The sequence below is a fragment of the Bolinopsis microptera genome, chromosome 9 (assembly GCF_026151205.1).
Source record: "Bolinopsis microptera isolate Bmic1 chromosome 9, MBARI_Bmic_1.0, whole genome shotgun sequence".
Taxonomy (NCBI): domain Eukaryota; kingdom Metazoa; phylum Ctenophora; class Tentaculata; order Lobata; family Bolinopsidae; genus Bolinopsis; species Bolinopsis microptera.
The window spans coordinates 16,528,395-16,543,162 of NC_087080.1; the positions used below are offsets into that span (position 1 = coordinate 16,528,395).

Genomic DNA, 14,768 nt, shown 5'->3' on the forward strand with positions numbered 1-14,768 from the left:
GAAACAAATATTTTACGAGTATCAACCGTTAAGTCGTTTGATATGAGAGATTATAACGAACATCACGCACTTTCTTTCGCCCCGTCAACCTATAACTAATTTATTAAAAAAGTGACAACCATACTTGTATAAACGGCAAAGCATAAAATTGAATTTTTTTAAAAACTGAATTTTTGTTTAGCTGCAAATGCTGGGCTGTTCGTTTTCCTCTATATTGCAGTACAATAAGTAAATTAATCGATTGACAATATCAACCCTTCCAAATCTTTACTTTGCAAAGCTGAAAGCAATCATGCAATGATAGTTGGTGCGGCAAAGTCTTCCAAATAAATTAAGTAAATCACACAAAATGGCTAAATTGTAATTGTTTTAAATTTTACAGCACAGTTAAGTTTTTGCATGATGACACTCTTGTCCAATAGCTCTTGCACGCAAATGTAAAACATGCCCCTCCCCCAGGTTCGTTTCGTTAGTTGCCACTGTTTTAATACTTTCAACACTACTATATAACAAATAATTTGAGGATGTCCAATATGTCCATGGCTTGCTAAAGTCAACTGCATCGGGGGTACTATGATGGTCCAGGGGGTGCTGAATCAGAAGACTGGCACGCTAACCTGTTAAGAAGTTAAGTAGTTGTAGTGAATAATGTTTCTGTTTGGAAATGTATAACTCCATTCACACCACAATCCACAATTGGACAATTGGACAACCCTGATTAATGTATAGATAGTGTTGAAAGAATTTTGAGCTTAAATCTTGAACCAATACTTCTGATAACTTTTGGGGCTGTGCTCCAAGAACAGGCTGACATATATATGGCTTATGGATTATATTTAATGTATTCTGATTAAATGATAGGGCTTGCCAGTCCAACCACCTCATATTTTTCATACTCACTCACTCTTGTCCCATGTGTCGTAGTCCGTCAGTCTGTTCAATTTTTCAATCTTTTGAATCATTTTGACTAATCCAGTTTAAATACACTTTCATTGTTTTCCACAACGGAACATTTGAAATTGCTATCTGCTTTTCTTTCTTTCCAGGGAGTGTGCTGGTTGGACGTGAAGGTGCCCCCTGGATTGCCTGGTACCCCCAATTGCTTCTACGCCATGAACGATACACCCACTGACTCTTCTCAATCTGTTCCGGACCAGACTTCAACTACTACGGTTCCGGATCAGACTACACCTGCACCCACGACTCCTACCGTTATGGTGGAAATTGACGAAGTACTGAAGGATGTTGAAAATATAATTCTTTCAGAATACCACGAATCAGAGGAAAATAAAGATTGTAGCAGCCTCCTTAGTTTCTTCTCAGGGTCTACCCCCCTTGACAACTTCCTGTTGACTCACTCGCAGAGCCTGCGCTCAGAGGTAGATATCATTAAGCTCAACATCTGTAACATTCTAAAACTTGATGTGAACAAATTTGCAATCATAACGCCATCTATGGTTAAGAGCTGCCCATCTCTTAAAAAACTCACCTTAGCAGAGGGTCTACTATCCCTGCTTGGCCTTGCAGAAAATGTCTGTGCTGTAATAAGTGGCAAGAGATGTGACCACGAGGTTAAGTCCCCTTCTTATTTGTCAGCCCCCTCCAGCATTCCAATGGGTCATACTACTTCTAACGAAAGCTCTATACACAAGTCCTTAGAAGATATTCAAACATCCATTAAAACCTTGAAAGACAATGATAGCCACCTTAGGACTCTTGACTCCATAAACACCAAGCTTGCTGAGCTCAAAGTTGATATTAACTGTTTCAAAAACAGCAGATCCTCAAACGTATCCACTCCTGACCTGCCCATGCCTCCTTTTATCATAGGGCCACCAGCAGCCTGTGAAACAGACCATGAACAGCTCCTGCTAGATGCACAGAAGCCTTCAAGTGCAGACGACCCTAAGTCTAAGCACATCATGTCTTATTTACCAGAATTCATTGATACAACCTTGAACTCTCAGCTATTAGATTTCCTTGCTCAACAGAACGATGATTTTGTCAAGAACACAGAAAACGGGCATGGAGTTATAAGCTTTGGTGAACGATATGATTACCCCGGGGCAAAAGCTGCTAAGCCCATATCAGAAGACCTGCCTGAAGTTCTTGCTGAACTTGCCTCAAGGATAAAGAAGCTTTGCCCTGAAACAGTTATTAATCAATGCCTGATCAACCGGTACAATGATGAGAGCAGTTTTCTCCCTAAACACTCGGATAACGAGAACTCGCTTGTGCATGATAGTTCGATTTTCACTGTATCGTTAGGAAGCCAGTGTTCAGTTAAGTTCTCAATGAAAGGATCAGAAAGTGGGGAAGTCATTGAGACAATAGAGGGACGCAGTCTATATATCATGAGCAAGCAGTCTCAGTTCCTCTGGGACCACAGAATAGATAAGAGCAGTGAAAGGAGGGACGTGAGATTCAGTATAACGTTCCGCTACGTGAGCAGCAGTAGCAATGCAACATTGATTATTGGTGACTCAAATACCTGGTTCCTCCGATTTGGTGCTGGAAAAGGGACATTCGGTCACAAACTGCCTGGAAAAAGACTTGAATGCTTCACAATAGATCAGTTAGACCCTGCCCTTTGTGTAGGATATAAGAATGTTGTAGTACACTGTGGTGTAAATAATATTAAGAGGGGAGGGGGTGATGTTAAACACTGGGCTAATGAGCTGACGAAGAAGCTCACGAATATTTGTGAAATTTGTCCTTACTCTAAAGTTATAGTTTCACCAATCCTACCAACTAGGTCCTCCTGGCTAAATGAGAGAGCCATGGAGTTTAATAGTATATTGTTTGGGTACTGTAATACCAACGCTAGAATAGGAAATTTAGATTTTGATAGTTTTGTCGATGAGGAGGGTCTACTGAACAAACAGTTTTGTAGGTACAAGAAGCCGGATGACCCAATCCACCTGGGGTCAAGCGGTATCTTCAAACTCTCCCGGGCAATTGCCCATAAGATTCTAGGTAGCCCCGTTGATGGGAGGTTGTTCAGTAGGCTGTATCAAAAAACACAAACATGGTCCAATAATTGATCCACCTTCCAAAAAGTTGCATTAAGTCATTGTGAGTTTGGAAAAAAAATTTTAGAGTTCAACTCCAACCTTATACGGTGGTATTTTTCGTTTCCATGGTAACCATTCTGTCGCGGTCGCGTTTACTGAATTAAATTCATATCTGGAGAACCATACCACTTAGAGAACTGTATAATAGCTTAAAAGAACCGAAATGGCCAAGTTTATATTCAACTTATCAATCAACTATATGCCTAGAACCTTTATTTTTTGAGTTAAAGGCAAAAAGTTGGTTTTGACTGCGTTGCTATGGCGATCACGTTGAATTTTTGCATTTTATCCCATTATTTTTTACAAAAAAGTAAGCAATAAACAATTTTGTAACAAAAAGGCAATATCATGTAATGAATAGATATGTAGGGAGGGGTGGTACTGGATTCAGGGCCTCAATCCAGTACCACCCTCCCTCCAGCCTCCCTAAGACCCTTCAATACAGTACCATCTCTCCCTCCAGCCTCCCTAACACCCCAAAATCCTGTACAGCTGTACCACCCCTCCCTCCAGCCTCCCTAACACCCCAAAATCCTGTACCACCCCTCCCTTCAGCCTCCTTAACACCCCACAATCCTGTACCACCCCTCCCTCCAGCCTCCCTAACACCCCACAATCCAGTACCACCCCTCCCTCCAGCCTCCCTAACACCCCACAATCCACAAATACTGGATTGTGGGGTGTTAGGGAGGCTAGAGAGACAGGAAGGGGTAGTACTGGATTGTGAGGTGTTAGGGAGGCTAGAGAGCCAGGGAGGGCCAGGGGTAGTGCTGGATTGTGGGGTTTTAGGGAGGCTAGAGAGCCAGGGGGGTGGCACTGGATCGTAGTGTGTTAGGGAGGCTGGAAGCCGGAAGGAGGGGTAGTACTGGATTGTGGGGTGTTAAGGAGGCTGGAAGGAGGGGTAGTACTGGATTGTGGGGTATTGAGGAGGCTAGAGGGAGGGATGGTACATGATTTTGGGGTGTTAGGGAAGCCGGAAGGAGGGGTAGTACTGGATTGTGGGGTGTTAGGGAGGCTGAAGGGAGGGGTGGTACATGATTTTGGGGTGTTATGGAGGCTGGAGGGAGGGGTAGTACAGGATTGTGGGGTGTTAAGGAGGCTAGAGCGAGGGGTGTTAGGGAGACTGGAGGGAGAGGACGTACAGGATTTTAATTTTTGGGGTGTTAAAGAGGCTAGAGGGAGGGGTGGTACTCGATTGTGGGGTGTTATGGAGGCTGGAGGGCCAGGGAGGGGTGGTACTGGATTGTGGGGTGTTAGGGAGACTGAAGGGAGGGGTAGTACTGGATTGTGGGGTGTTAAGGAGACTAGAGGGAGAGGTGGTACAGGATTTTAATTTTTGGGGTGTTAAAGAGGCTAGAGGGAGGGGTGGTACTCGATTGTGGGGTGTTATGGAGGCTGGAGGGTCAGGGAAGGGTGTTAGGGAGACTGGAGGGAGGGGTGGTACTGGATTGTTGGGTGTTAAGGAGACTAGAGGGAGAGGTGGTACAGGATTTTAATTTTAGGGGTGTTAAAGAGGCTTGAGGGAGGGCTGGTACGCGATTGTGGGGTGTTAAAGAGGCTAGAGGGAGGGGTGGTACTCGATTGTGGGGTGTTATGGAGGCTGGAGGGAGGGGTGTTAGGGAGACTGGAGGGAGGGGTGGTACAGGATTTTGATTTTTGGGGTGTTAAAGAGGCTAGAGGGAGGGGTGGTACTCGATTGTGGGGTGTTATGGAGGCTGGAGGGAGGGGTGTTAGGGAGACTGGAGGGAGGGGTGGTACAGGATTTTGATTTTTGGGGTGTTAAAGAGGCTAGAGGGAGGGGTGGTACTCGATTGTGGGGTGTTATGAAGGCTGGAGGGCCAGGGATAGGTGGTACTGGATTGTGGGGTGTTAGGGAGGCTGGAGGGAGGGGTGGTACAGGATTGTGGGGTGTTAAGGAGGCTGAAGGGAGGGGTGGTACAGGATTTTGGGGTGTTAGGGAGGCTGGAGGGAGGGGTGGTACAGCTGTACAGGATTTTGGGGTGTTAGGGAGGCTGGAGGGAGAGATGGTACTGTATTGAAGGGTCTTAGGGAGGCTGGAGGGAGGGTGGTACTGGATTGAGGCCCTGAATCCAGTACCACCCCTCCCTACATATCTATTCATTACATGATATTGCCTTTTTGTTACAACATTGTTTATTGCTTACTATTTTGGAAAAAATAATGGGATAAAATGCAAAAATTCAACGCGATCGCCATAGCAACGCAGTCAAAACCAACTTTTTGCCTTTAACTCAAAAAATAAAGGTTCTAGGCATATAGTTGATTGATAAGTTGAATATAAACTTGGCCATTTCGGTTCTTTTAAGCTATTATACAGTTCTCTAAGTGGTATGGTTCTCCAGATATGAATTTAATTCAGTAAACGCGACCGCGACAGAATGGTTACCATGGAAACGAAAAATACCACCGTATAAGGTTGGAGTTGAACTCTAAATTTTTTTTTCCAAACTCACAATGACCTAATGCAACTTTTTGGAAGGTGGATCAATTATTGGACCATGTTTGTGTTTTTTGATACAGCCTATTGTTCAGTGATGTTACCAAGGCCCAAAATAGATTTTCCCCACGTTCTCGTAGATCTGTAATCCAGTCATGGTAGTCAAACTGATATGCGAAATCTGCTGCTGTTGCGATAGACCTGTGCGTGCTGGACATCCATTTTTGATTTGTCAGATGTGTGACAAAATAATGCACAAAAAATGTAAAACTGATGATAACATAACCAAATTTCGAGATGCAACATACTGCAAAATATGCACTGATGCCAATGATATTGTACGGTACAACCCTTTCTACCAAGCTCCACACTTTGCAAACAATGGCCTCATTGATGATGAGCCAGTTAATTATATTGAATCTATCTACAATAGCTCAAAGATTCTTGAAAATTGCAAAACATTCTCCATAACTGAGTTGAATGCTACCGTCCTACCTAAAAATTCAGCTAAATATTTGTCCAAATTATTCCTAAATATTGATGGAAATGCATCAAACTTTGACAACTTTGCAGTTGAGCTGTCTTGTATCGACCACAAATTCTCTGTTATCGGTCTTGCAGAAACAAATACTAATCCCGAAAATGGAACTCTGTATCAGCTTAACGGATACTCCTCCTGTTACCAATCACGTTATTTTTGTCAAAAGAAAAACCAGTTCAAGGGCAAAGGATCAGGAGTGTGTCTTTACCTGCACAACTCCTTTAACTTTAACAAAATCCCTGGCTTATCTCTCTGTAATGAACACATAGAATCACTGTTCGTATCCATCACTAGCTTGCAAGACCCAACTGTTGTAGGGGTTATATACCGTCCCCCAAACGCATCACTTGAACTGTTCAACGAAGCATATGAATGTATTCTCTCAAAACTGAATGGCAAAAAAGTATATATTCTTGGTGATTTCAATATAAACATGTTGAAGGACCCATCTCCATCAGAGGACAAATTCCAAGAAATAATATTCAACAACGGCTTCATACCAACCATATCAGTACCAACTCACCAAATGCCTGGCTGTTCCAGGACCTGTATTGACAATATCCATACCAATGTAGTAGATCAAACCCTTATTTCTGGTGTGATATCTGACAAGATCTCCCACCATCACCCTATATTCACTCTTATTGAACTTTCCCCTGACTCTGTGCCAACACCTGATTCATCAGACAAAATTACTATACACTACGACTATAGTAATGCTAACTTAGAAAAGCTCTGTCTTGAAATAGAAAACGATGTAGATAGGTTCCACCACAGCTGTAACACATTTGATTCTTTCATGCAGTTATTTCAAGAAAAGATAGATTTGTCTTGCAAACTTCTAACTCCTAGAACCACTAAACGTAACAGCATAACCAACCCTTGGATTACCCAGGGCCTAATTAATTCCATCGATAAGAAAGCTAGGTTGTATTTCGAATGGAAGAAGACTTGTACATTAAAACTACCTGACGGGGACCCAAACAAGCACATCTACTACAAGGAATTCGACAAGTTTCTCAAAAGGTCAATAAATATGGCAAAGGCTATGTGCTATACTCAAAAATTCGAGAAGTACAGCATGAATTCGAAAAAGACTTGGGAAGTTATAAATGAACTCCGTGGTAAAAATTTGTCTAGATGTAAGGACGATTTCGTCATAGATGGCCAGAGAGTTACTTGCAGACGAATAATTGCTAACAAATTTTGTGAATATTTTACATCTCTTGCAAGTAATCTCAATAAAAATGTATTGTCAAACAATAGTATTTCTCTGGAACCAGTAGAATCATTTGCTCAGTTCATGTCTAATTCAGTATCTGACTCCATATACCTAGAAGAAACTAATGAAGACGAGATTGTCGAGGTCATCAGAGATTTTCAAAATGGCAAGGCGAGTGACATACCTATAATCGTTGTAAAAAAATCGGCAAAGCTCATTGCTGGTACCTTGGCCAGGCTTTACAACACATGTATACAAAGTGGTACATTCCCAAGTATATTTAAAACTGGTAAAGTTATTCCTATTTACAAGAAAGACAATAAGGAATGCATTGAAAATTATCGGCCTGTATCAATATTACCTTTATTTGGAAAAATCTTTGAGAAGATCATTTACAAACGCCTTTATAATTTCTTCACATCTAAAGGTGTACTAACAGACTCACAGTTTGGATTTAGAAAAGGCCATTCTACCACTCATGCTCTACACAAATCTATAGACTCCGTTACAAAGTCTCTGGCTAGCAATAAACATGTATTGGGCATATTCATTGACTTGAGCAAAGCCTTTGACACCCTTGATCACAATATTCTTCTAAGCAAGTTAAATTCCTACGGTATTAGGGGTTCAGCACTTACCTTACTTAAAAGCTATTTGACTAACAGAAAGCAGTATGTTATGTATAACGATGTACCATCAGTAACAATGGACGTGAAATTTGGAGTACCACAAGGGTCAATTCTTGGGCCACTACTCTTCCTACTGTATATGAACGATATAGTAAACTGTTTTTCAGACAGTGAGGTGAAATTTGTACTTTATGCTGATGACACTAATATCTTCATATCAGGACCATCTAGAGAAGCAACATATAAAAAAGCCAACTTAGTACTTAAACATGTCTCGATTTACATGAAATGTAATCTACTTCATATCAACATGTCCAAATGCTGCTACATACATTTTAAACCTGCCTCTGAATATGATGACACCTGTGCGCGGACTAGACCATTTGCTAACCTGCTAGATGAATCTAGATCAATATTCATCGATGGTAAGGTTATCACTAAAGTCAAGGATACCAAATTCTTAGGTGTTGTTATAGATAGTAAGCTAAACTGGTCTGCCCACATGCACTACATCCGTAAAAAGCTGCGGACCATGACTGGTGCAATCTGTAGAATCCGGCACTTTATACCTGCTGAACTATACTTGAAAATATATAATGCTCTTTTTGAATCACATCTCAGTTATGGTATAAGTGTTTGGGGTGTTGTCATCAAGGAACGGTCCAATGACAGTCTTTTTATCACTCAGAAGCACTGTATAAGGATCCTTTTTGGTGATCTCGACTCATATCTAGATAAACAATCAACATGTGCAAGAACTAGACCATATGGTATGCAAAGATTAGGCCATAAACATTTTGAAAAGGAGCATACAAAACCCATTTTTAATAGACTTAAAATTCTTACAGTTCAAAACTTGTTCAAGTACCATTGCATTTCAGAATTCTCTAAGATTATCAAGTACCACTGCCCATACTCCCTTTATGAGGCCATCAACATTTCAAACCGTACAACGAGTTTAACGGTTATTCTTCTTAATAAATCAAATACTTTTTTGTTCACTGCAGCCAAGCTTTGGAACACTGTTCATAAAAAAATTCTAACCTCAAGCAATTGCCTAGAAACTTCCATTAACTTGATAAAATTGAGAACCAAGGCACTATTATTACAAGTACAGGCTGCTGATTTAAAAGATACTTGGAATCCAAACAATTTTAAATTGCAGTAATCTATTCTTATCGCAGCAGCACACACTTAACACACTTAATATTACTATCATGATTGTATTATAGACTGAAAAGCTCTCAGATCAATTTTGGGCGTTTTTAACCACTTGTTGTAATGTTTTTAATTATTTAATATCTTAACTTAACTAAATTTTTATTCAGATCGAATTAACAAATAATATTTGACAATTTATTTGATAGTTTAGTCTGATATTGATATTGACTATATTGATATTGTTATTATTGAATGAAGTTAACTCCAGACGTACATAATATTACTTCTTTTAACAAAGGGACTTGGAGTATAAACGACCAAGTTAGCATACATTTTCAACCAACCAAGAATTCTGGAGGCAAAGGTGGGTGCGTAAACTTTATGGTCTGTACTCTCCGATCCTGTATCACCCAGGATTCTTTTCGACGTTTTTGGTAAAAGGTATATACCTTCTAGTCAATCTCTTGCTACTCCAAGTCCCCCAAGATTTCTAAACTAAAGTTCGTCCTAGTTATATTATATTATATAAAATATATTTTTTGTTTGCTGTAACTGATACTAAATAAAATTGTTGTTTTCCTGAAATTGTTGTTTTCCTGACTGTACTAACAACTAATGACTGAGTTTCGATTTTGATTGACGATGCCAATTGGTTCCAGCTCATATAATTTCTCATATAGCACCGCAAAGGACCTCATAGAAGCTTTTAAAGTAACAAGTGGTTTGACTGATTATGGATCAGGGATGTTTAGAATTAGCAGATCCGGTCTTAATCTTGTTTCAAGCAACAGATGTAGTAGAAGTTTAACTAAAATCAAGAATATCCAGAAGTATTTTTTCCTGGAGCGAGTGATTCCATATTGGAACAAACTCCCTCCGGACGTCAAGAACTCTGTGACAGTTTTAGGCTTTAAAATTAAATTAGAAGGATTTAAGAAAGATATGATTTCTAAAAGTATTACAAATGATTGCTTTTTTTGGAATGTCTCTAATGAAGTTTTTGTAAGAATTGAGGGAGCCAGTTGTGTCAGTAATAAAGAGAAACATAACGATTATCTTTGGTTTCATCCTTATTAGTAGAGGCTCTTACGGGCATTGTCTGCTCGATACGCTAGGGACCCCAGATACACCTTACTAGACGTATTTTTGACCGAGAATCGATTAAAAGTGGTTTCAAGATGATTGGACTGAGTTAGCGCAGTTAAAATCGCAAAAAACCGATTTTGGGGCCAAAAATAGGCCAAAAAACCATGTTTTTTGATAATTTGAGCAAGTTAATTTTGTTGGCATGTCGGCAAAACTTGCATGAAGATAGCTAAAAGACAGCCGCACAAGATGGTATAAAAACAAAACAAATCCCTCTATTTTAGTGCAGGTAAAAATCCAAAAAAGTGGTAAAAATTTTGACTTTTTTGCTTGAAATTTGAATAATTTTTTGCAGTTGTATTAAATCAACCCAAAAATAGTCACATCGTGTTTGCCTAAATTTTTCGTTTCCGAGAAGTACCCACTTCATATACACCCACAAAACACCAAAACAGATCTAAAGAGACACTTAACAACATTGGAAAAATAGACTGCAATTTGTTTACATAATTTATAAAGCGTATATTATTGCCCACGTTAAGGGGCCTGTTAATAATTTATTAAATTATAAGCTATTTTAGATTTAATAATAATAATCATATACTTTATCGAAGTTTGAATATTGTCACTCTGCAAGCGTTTTTGCCAAATTTTTGACGCGAACTACGCGCAAAAGCATTTAGTTGTTATCAATTGGCACCCGCGCGTTCATTATAAATTTCAAACAGCTATAACTCAGCAAGATTATGTCCGTTCTAGCTCATATTTTCACACCAAATAGAAAATAATGTGATCTTATTGCTGACAAAATATGAATATAATTACTCTATTTTCCTTAGAGTAATAGACTGTCAAAGTTTAAAACGCGCATTGGTATAGCACGTGACTAATACGGCCAAATTTATACTTCTTAACATATTATCGATCCTTAGACATCATACTATTGTGTCTAATTAGCGGTTAGGTCTCTAAACTCGTAGCAGAATACACGTCTTTTTGCCCGTAAGAGCCTCTACTATATGTGGCAAAGAAGCGATTTATAAATCTTTATTCCACTGGGAAGTTTGATATGGTTTTTAAAATAAGATAATGTTTTGATAAATTTTTGTATTTGATAAATTTGATAAATAATTAATATTGGTGGGGAAATATTTATTACATATCTTTTTTCACATAGTGCGATGATATTTTGTAGACATGTGTGATGATGTGATGTCATAAATTTACTTTACTTTACTTTCTCTGGTCTACACAAGGATGCATTTTTGTTGTGAGATCTAGTCGGTGATGTGCAGATTTTTCCCAAAGCTCCTTGCATAACAAGCTATTTGAGGTTCCATATGTCTTGTTTCTATTTTATCATTAGAATATCTGACGGATACCCCACCTGACCTGGGCTAGTAGTATCAAAGGTTTCCTTTTCTGGTGAAGCAGTAGCTTTGTTGACATAATAGCTCTCTTCAGAATTTAAAGGGACAGAACATGCCCCTGTCCTGATATGACAGGGATTGATTTGGCTAGACACACATCACAATACTAGTGTCACATTGCAATGTCCTCGCAGTCCAATCATCAGAATGGCAAGGCTGGGTGTGCTGATTCTACTATTACTTTCCAGCTAGAGTATATTAATGGAGGACAACAAAAGATCATTAATATTTCCACTTATTACATAGACTAATGAGCACTCAGCCTGCAGCATTTAAATTCATCCAGCAAAGGCAGTTAATATGGGTAATAGCACTTCAGAAATATATCATAGTTGAAATTGCAGCATCTTATCAATCGCAGTGAAAACCATTTTGAAACAACTTAAGGGGTTTAAGAACAAATGGTGAACTATTGTTGTGGTTGATTCAAACAGCAAATTTTTCTATGTGAGCTACCGTAAGTGGGCAAGTAATTGGAATCAATACCATTTCTCAAAGCACTACCGTAGAATATAACTAACTAGTTGTACTCCTCCTAGCCAGTGTAAAGTGCATGTAACTGACAGACAATTAACACTCTGTCAGTGTATCAACCCTCCCACAAATAAACAACACGCTACAATATGACACAACAGCAATTCTCCTCATTATAGGTCGCCCTGTCAGGCGTCAGCTGCTTGCTCTAGTAACCTAATAATGGCTACTCTGCTGCATTGGTTACTGCTCCGCTGCATTGGTTACTGCTCCGCTGCATCGGTTATTGCTCCGCTGCATTGGTTACTGCTCCGCTGCATTGGTTATTGCTCCGCTGCATTGGTTACTGCTCCGCTGCATCGGTTACTGCCCCGCTGCATTGGTAACTGCTCCGCTGCATCGGTTACTGCCCCGCTGCATCGGTTATTGCTCCGCTGCATTGGTTACTGCTCCGCTGCATCGGTTACTGCTCTGCTGCATTGGTTACTGCTCCGCTGCATCGGTTACTGCTCCGCTGCATCGGTTACTGCTCCGCTGCATCGGTTACTGCTCCGCTGCATTGGTTACTGCTCCGCTGCATTGGTTACTGCTCCGCTGCATTGGTTACTGCTCCGCTGCATTGGTTACTGCTATGCTCCGCTGCATTGGTTACTGCTCCGCTGCATTGGTTACTGCTCCGCTGCATTGGTTACTGCTCCGCTGCATTGGTTACTGCTCCGCTGCATTGGTTACTGCTCCGCTGCATTGGTTACTGCTATGCTCCGCTGCATTGGTTATTGCTCCGCTACATTGGTTACTGCTCCGCTGCATTGGTTACTGCTCCGCTGCATTGGTTACTGCTCCGCTGCATCGGTTACTGCTATAATACCAATTATAATACACATTATCCCTGAATCCCTGAACAGATGTGAATAAGGCCCCAAACCCCCACAATATGTAAAGCTTGTGCCAGTTGGCATGTTATGCTTCACAGTTGTCCAAATTCCAAGCAGTCTTCTGACAAATGAGAGTCTTACAACACACACCCCTCCCACACACATTTGTGTTTTCTTTACTTCTTAACAACTATAAACTAGGCTTTGCTTGACAGTAAATGTAAAATATTTCATTACTGTGCCTTTGCGCACGAGAACATTATCAGTGAAATATTTGAGATTCCGTGCTGAAATAGTTTCGTGACATCATGCCAAACAATTGTTTGAATAAAACAAGTCACTAACAAGTGACACAAGCAGTTGGTTTGTATGCTGTCTAATTCTGAACGGGATTTTCAACCAAGCATTAATAATGACGGTAAGCTTTTAATTCCACGTACTTGGTTAAATTACCCAAGTCTACGCTGATTAGCGATGATGCACTGTTCCGTAGTGTTACGACTTTAACACTAGGAGAGTGCGAGTTAGGAGTGTTTAGGAGTGTTTCGCAGTGTTACTCCTTTATTTGGTGAGATTCAGAACATTCCGCATTATGTAGTTTACAAAATAAAAGTACAAATTATTTTTCACACTGATATCCAAGCAGCCGGTGTGTATTCTTATATTAGTATTTTGGAATTCTCACTGTGCAACATAGTTTACAATATATAATACAGAGCTAGACAATCGCCGCCCTACTCGGCATAAAGAGCTGTAATAGCCGCTTATTAAACGTTTCTAAGTGCTAATGTAAGCTAATATAAGAGGATGTTGCAAACATCTAATAGTGTAATTGGTATAAGTAATTGGTGTTAAGTGCTACAATTAAAGTATTGTAGTTGTAGTGATAGTAGTAGTATAGTAGTAGTAGTATACATTATTTGTAGTGGTAGTGGTATACTAGTAGTAGTAGTAGTGGTACTAGACTACATATTTTCTAAAAATACAGCCTTGTAATGTTGCAACTGTATATTTTGTGACCTGTCTGTTAAAATGTGTGTTTTCTCCTGCAGCATAACGCCTACCTGCACAATAATAGTTATTTTGTGTACCACGTGACCAGCTGTTACATGTTCACACACACGTAACCTTTATAAAACATGTATTGGAGAAACATTCCTGGTTTGAGGTCATCAATTAGTTTATTTAATAAGTTGTAATTTGATTATAAAATTTAGTTAAATAGTTACTTAATTGGTTATGAATATTTATAACTTGAATAAATATTATTTGTTGTTTTAAAAGTGGGTATGATCAGTTTTACAGGTACTTTTTCTTAAGTAGAGTCTTTCTTGTTTGACTGTACCTATAAAAAGTATAAAAAGTAATTAATTAATAATTGTAGCCATGAGATGACGGACGGAGAATTTACCACATGGAATATATAAAGCAACATGTAAGTACCATTTACCTGCACCATTTACCTGTACCATTTACCTGTACCATTTACCTGTACCATTTACCTGTACCATTTACCTGTACCATTTACCTGTACCATTTACCTGTACCATTTACCTGTACCATTTACCTGTACCATTTACCTGTACCATTTACCTGTACCATTTACCTGTACCATTTACCTGTACCATTTACCTGTACCATTTACCTGTACCATTTACCTGTACAATTTACCTGTACCATTTACCTGTACCATTTACCTGTACCATTTACCTGTACCATTTACCTGTACCATTTACCTGTACCATTTACCTGTACCATTTACCTGTACCATTTACCTGTACCATTTACCTGTACCATTTACCTGTACCATTTACCTGT

At 39.6% G+C, this 14,768-nt stretch overlaps 1 protein-coding gene across 1 annotated transcript in view; it reads left to right on the plus strand.

Annotated features, from left to right (window-relative positions):
• The first annotated feature begins 496 nt into the window (after positions 1-496).
• The window catches only part of LOC134820893 (thioredoxin-like), a 39,270-nt gene continuing 24,998 nt past the window's right edge, over positions 497-14,768 (plus strand). The window contains exons 1-2 of the mRNA XM_063831543.1: positions 497-521; positions 14,333-14,385. Coding sequence (XP_063687613.1) covers positions 14,365-14,385 — 21 coding nt within the window. The 5' untranslated portion in view covers positions 497-521; positions 14,333-14,364. The remainder of the gene's footprint in view (positions 522-14,332; positions 14,386-14,768) is intronic.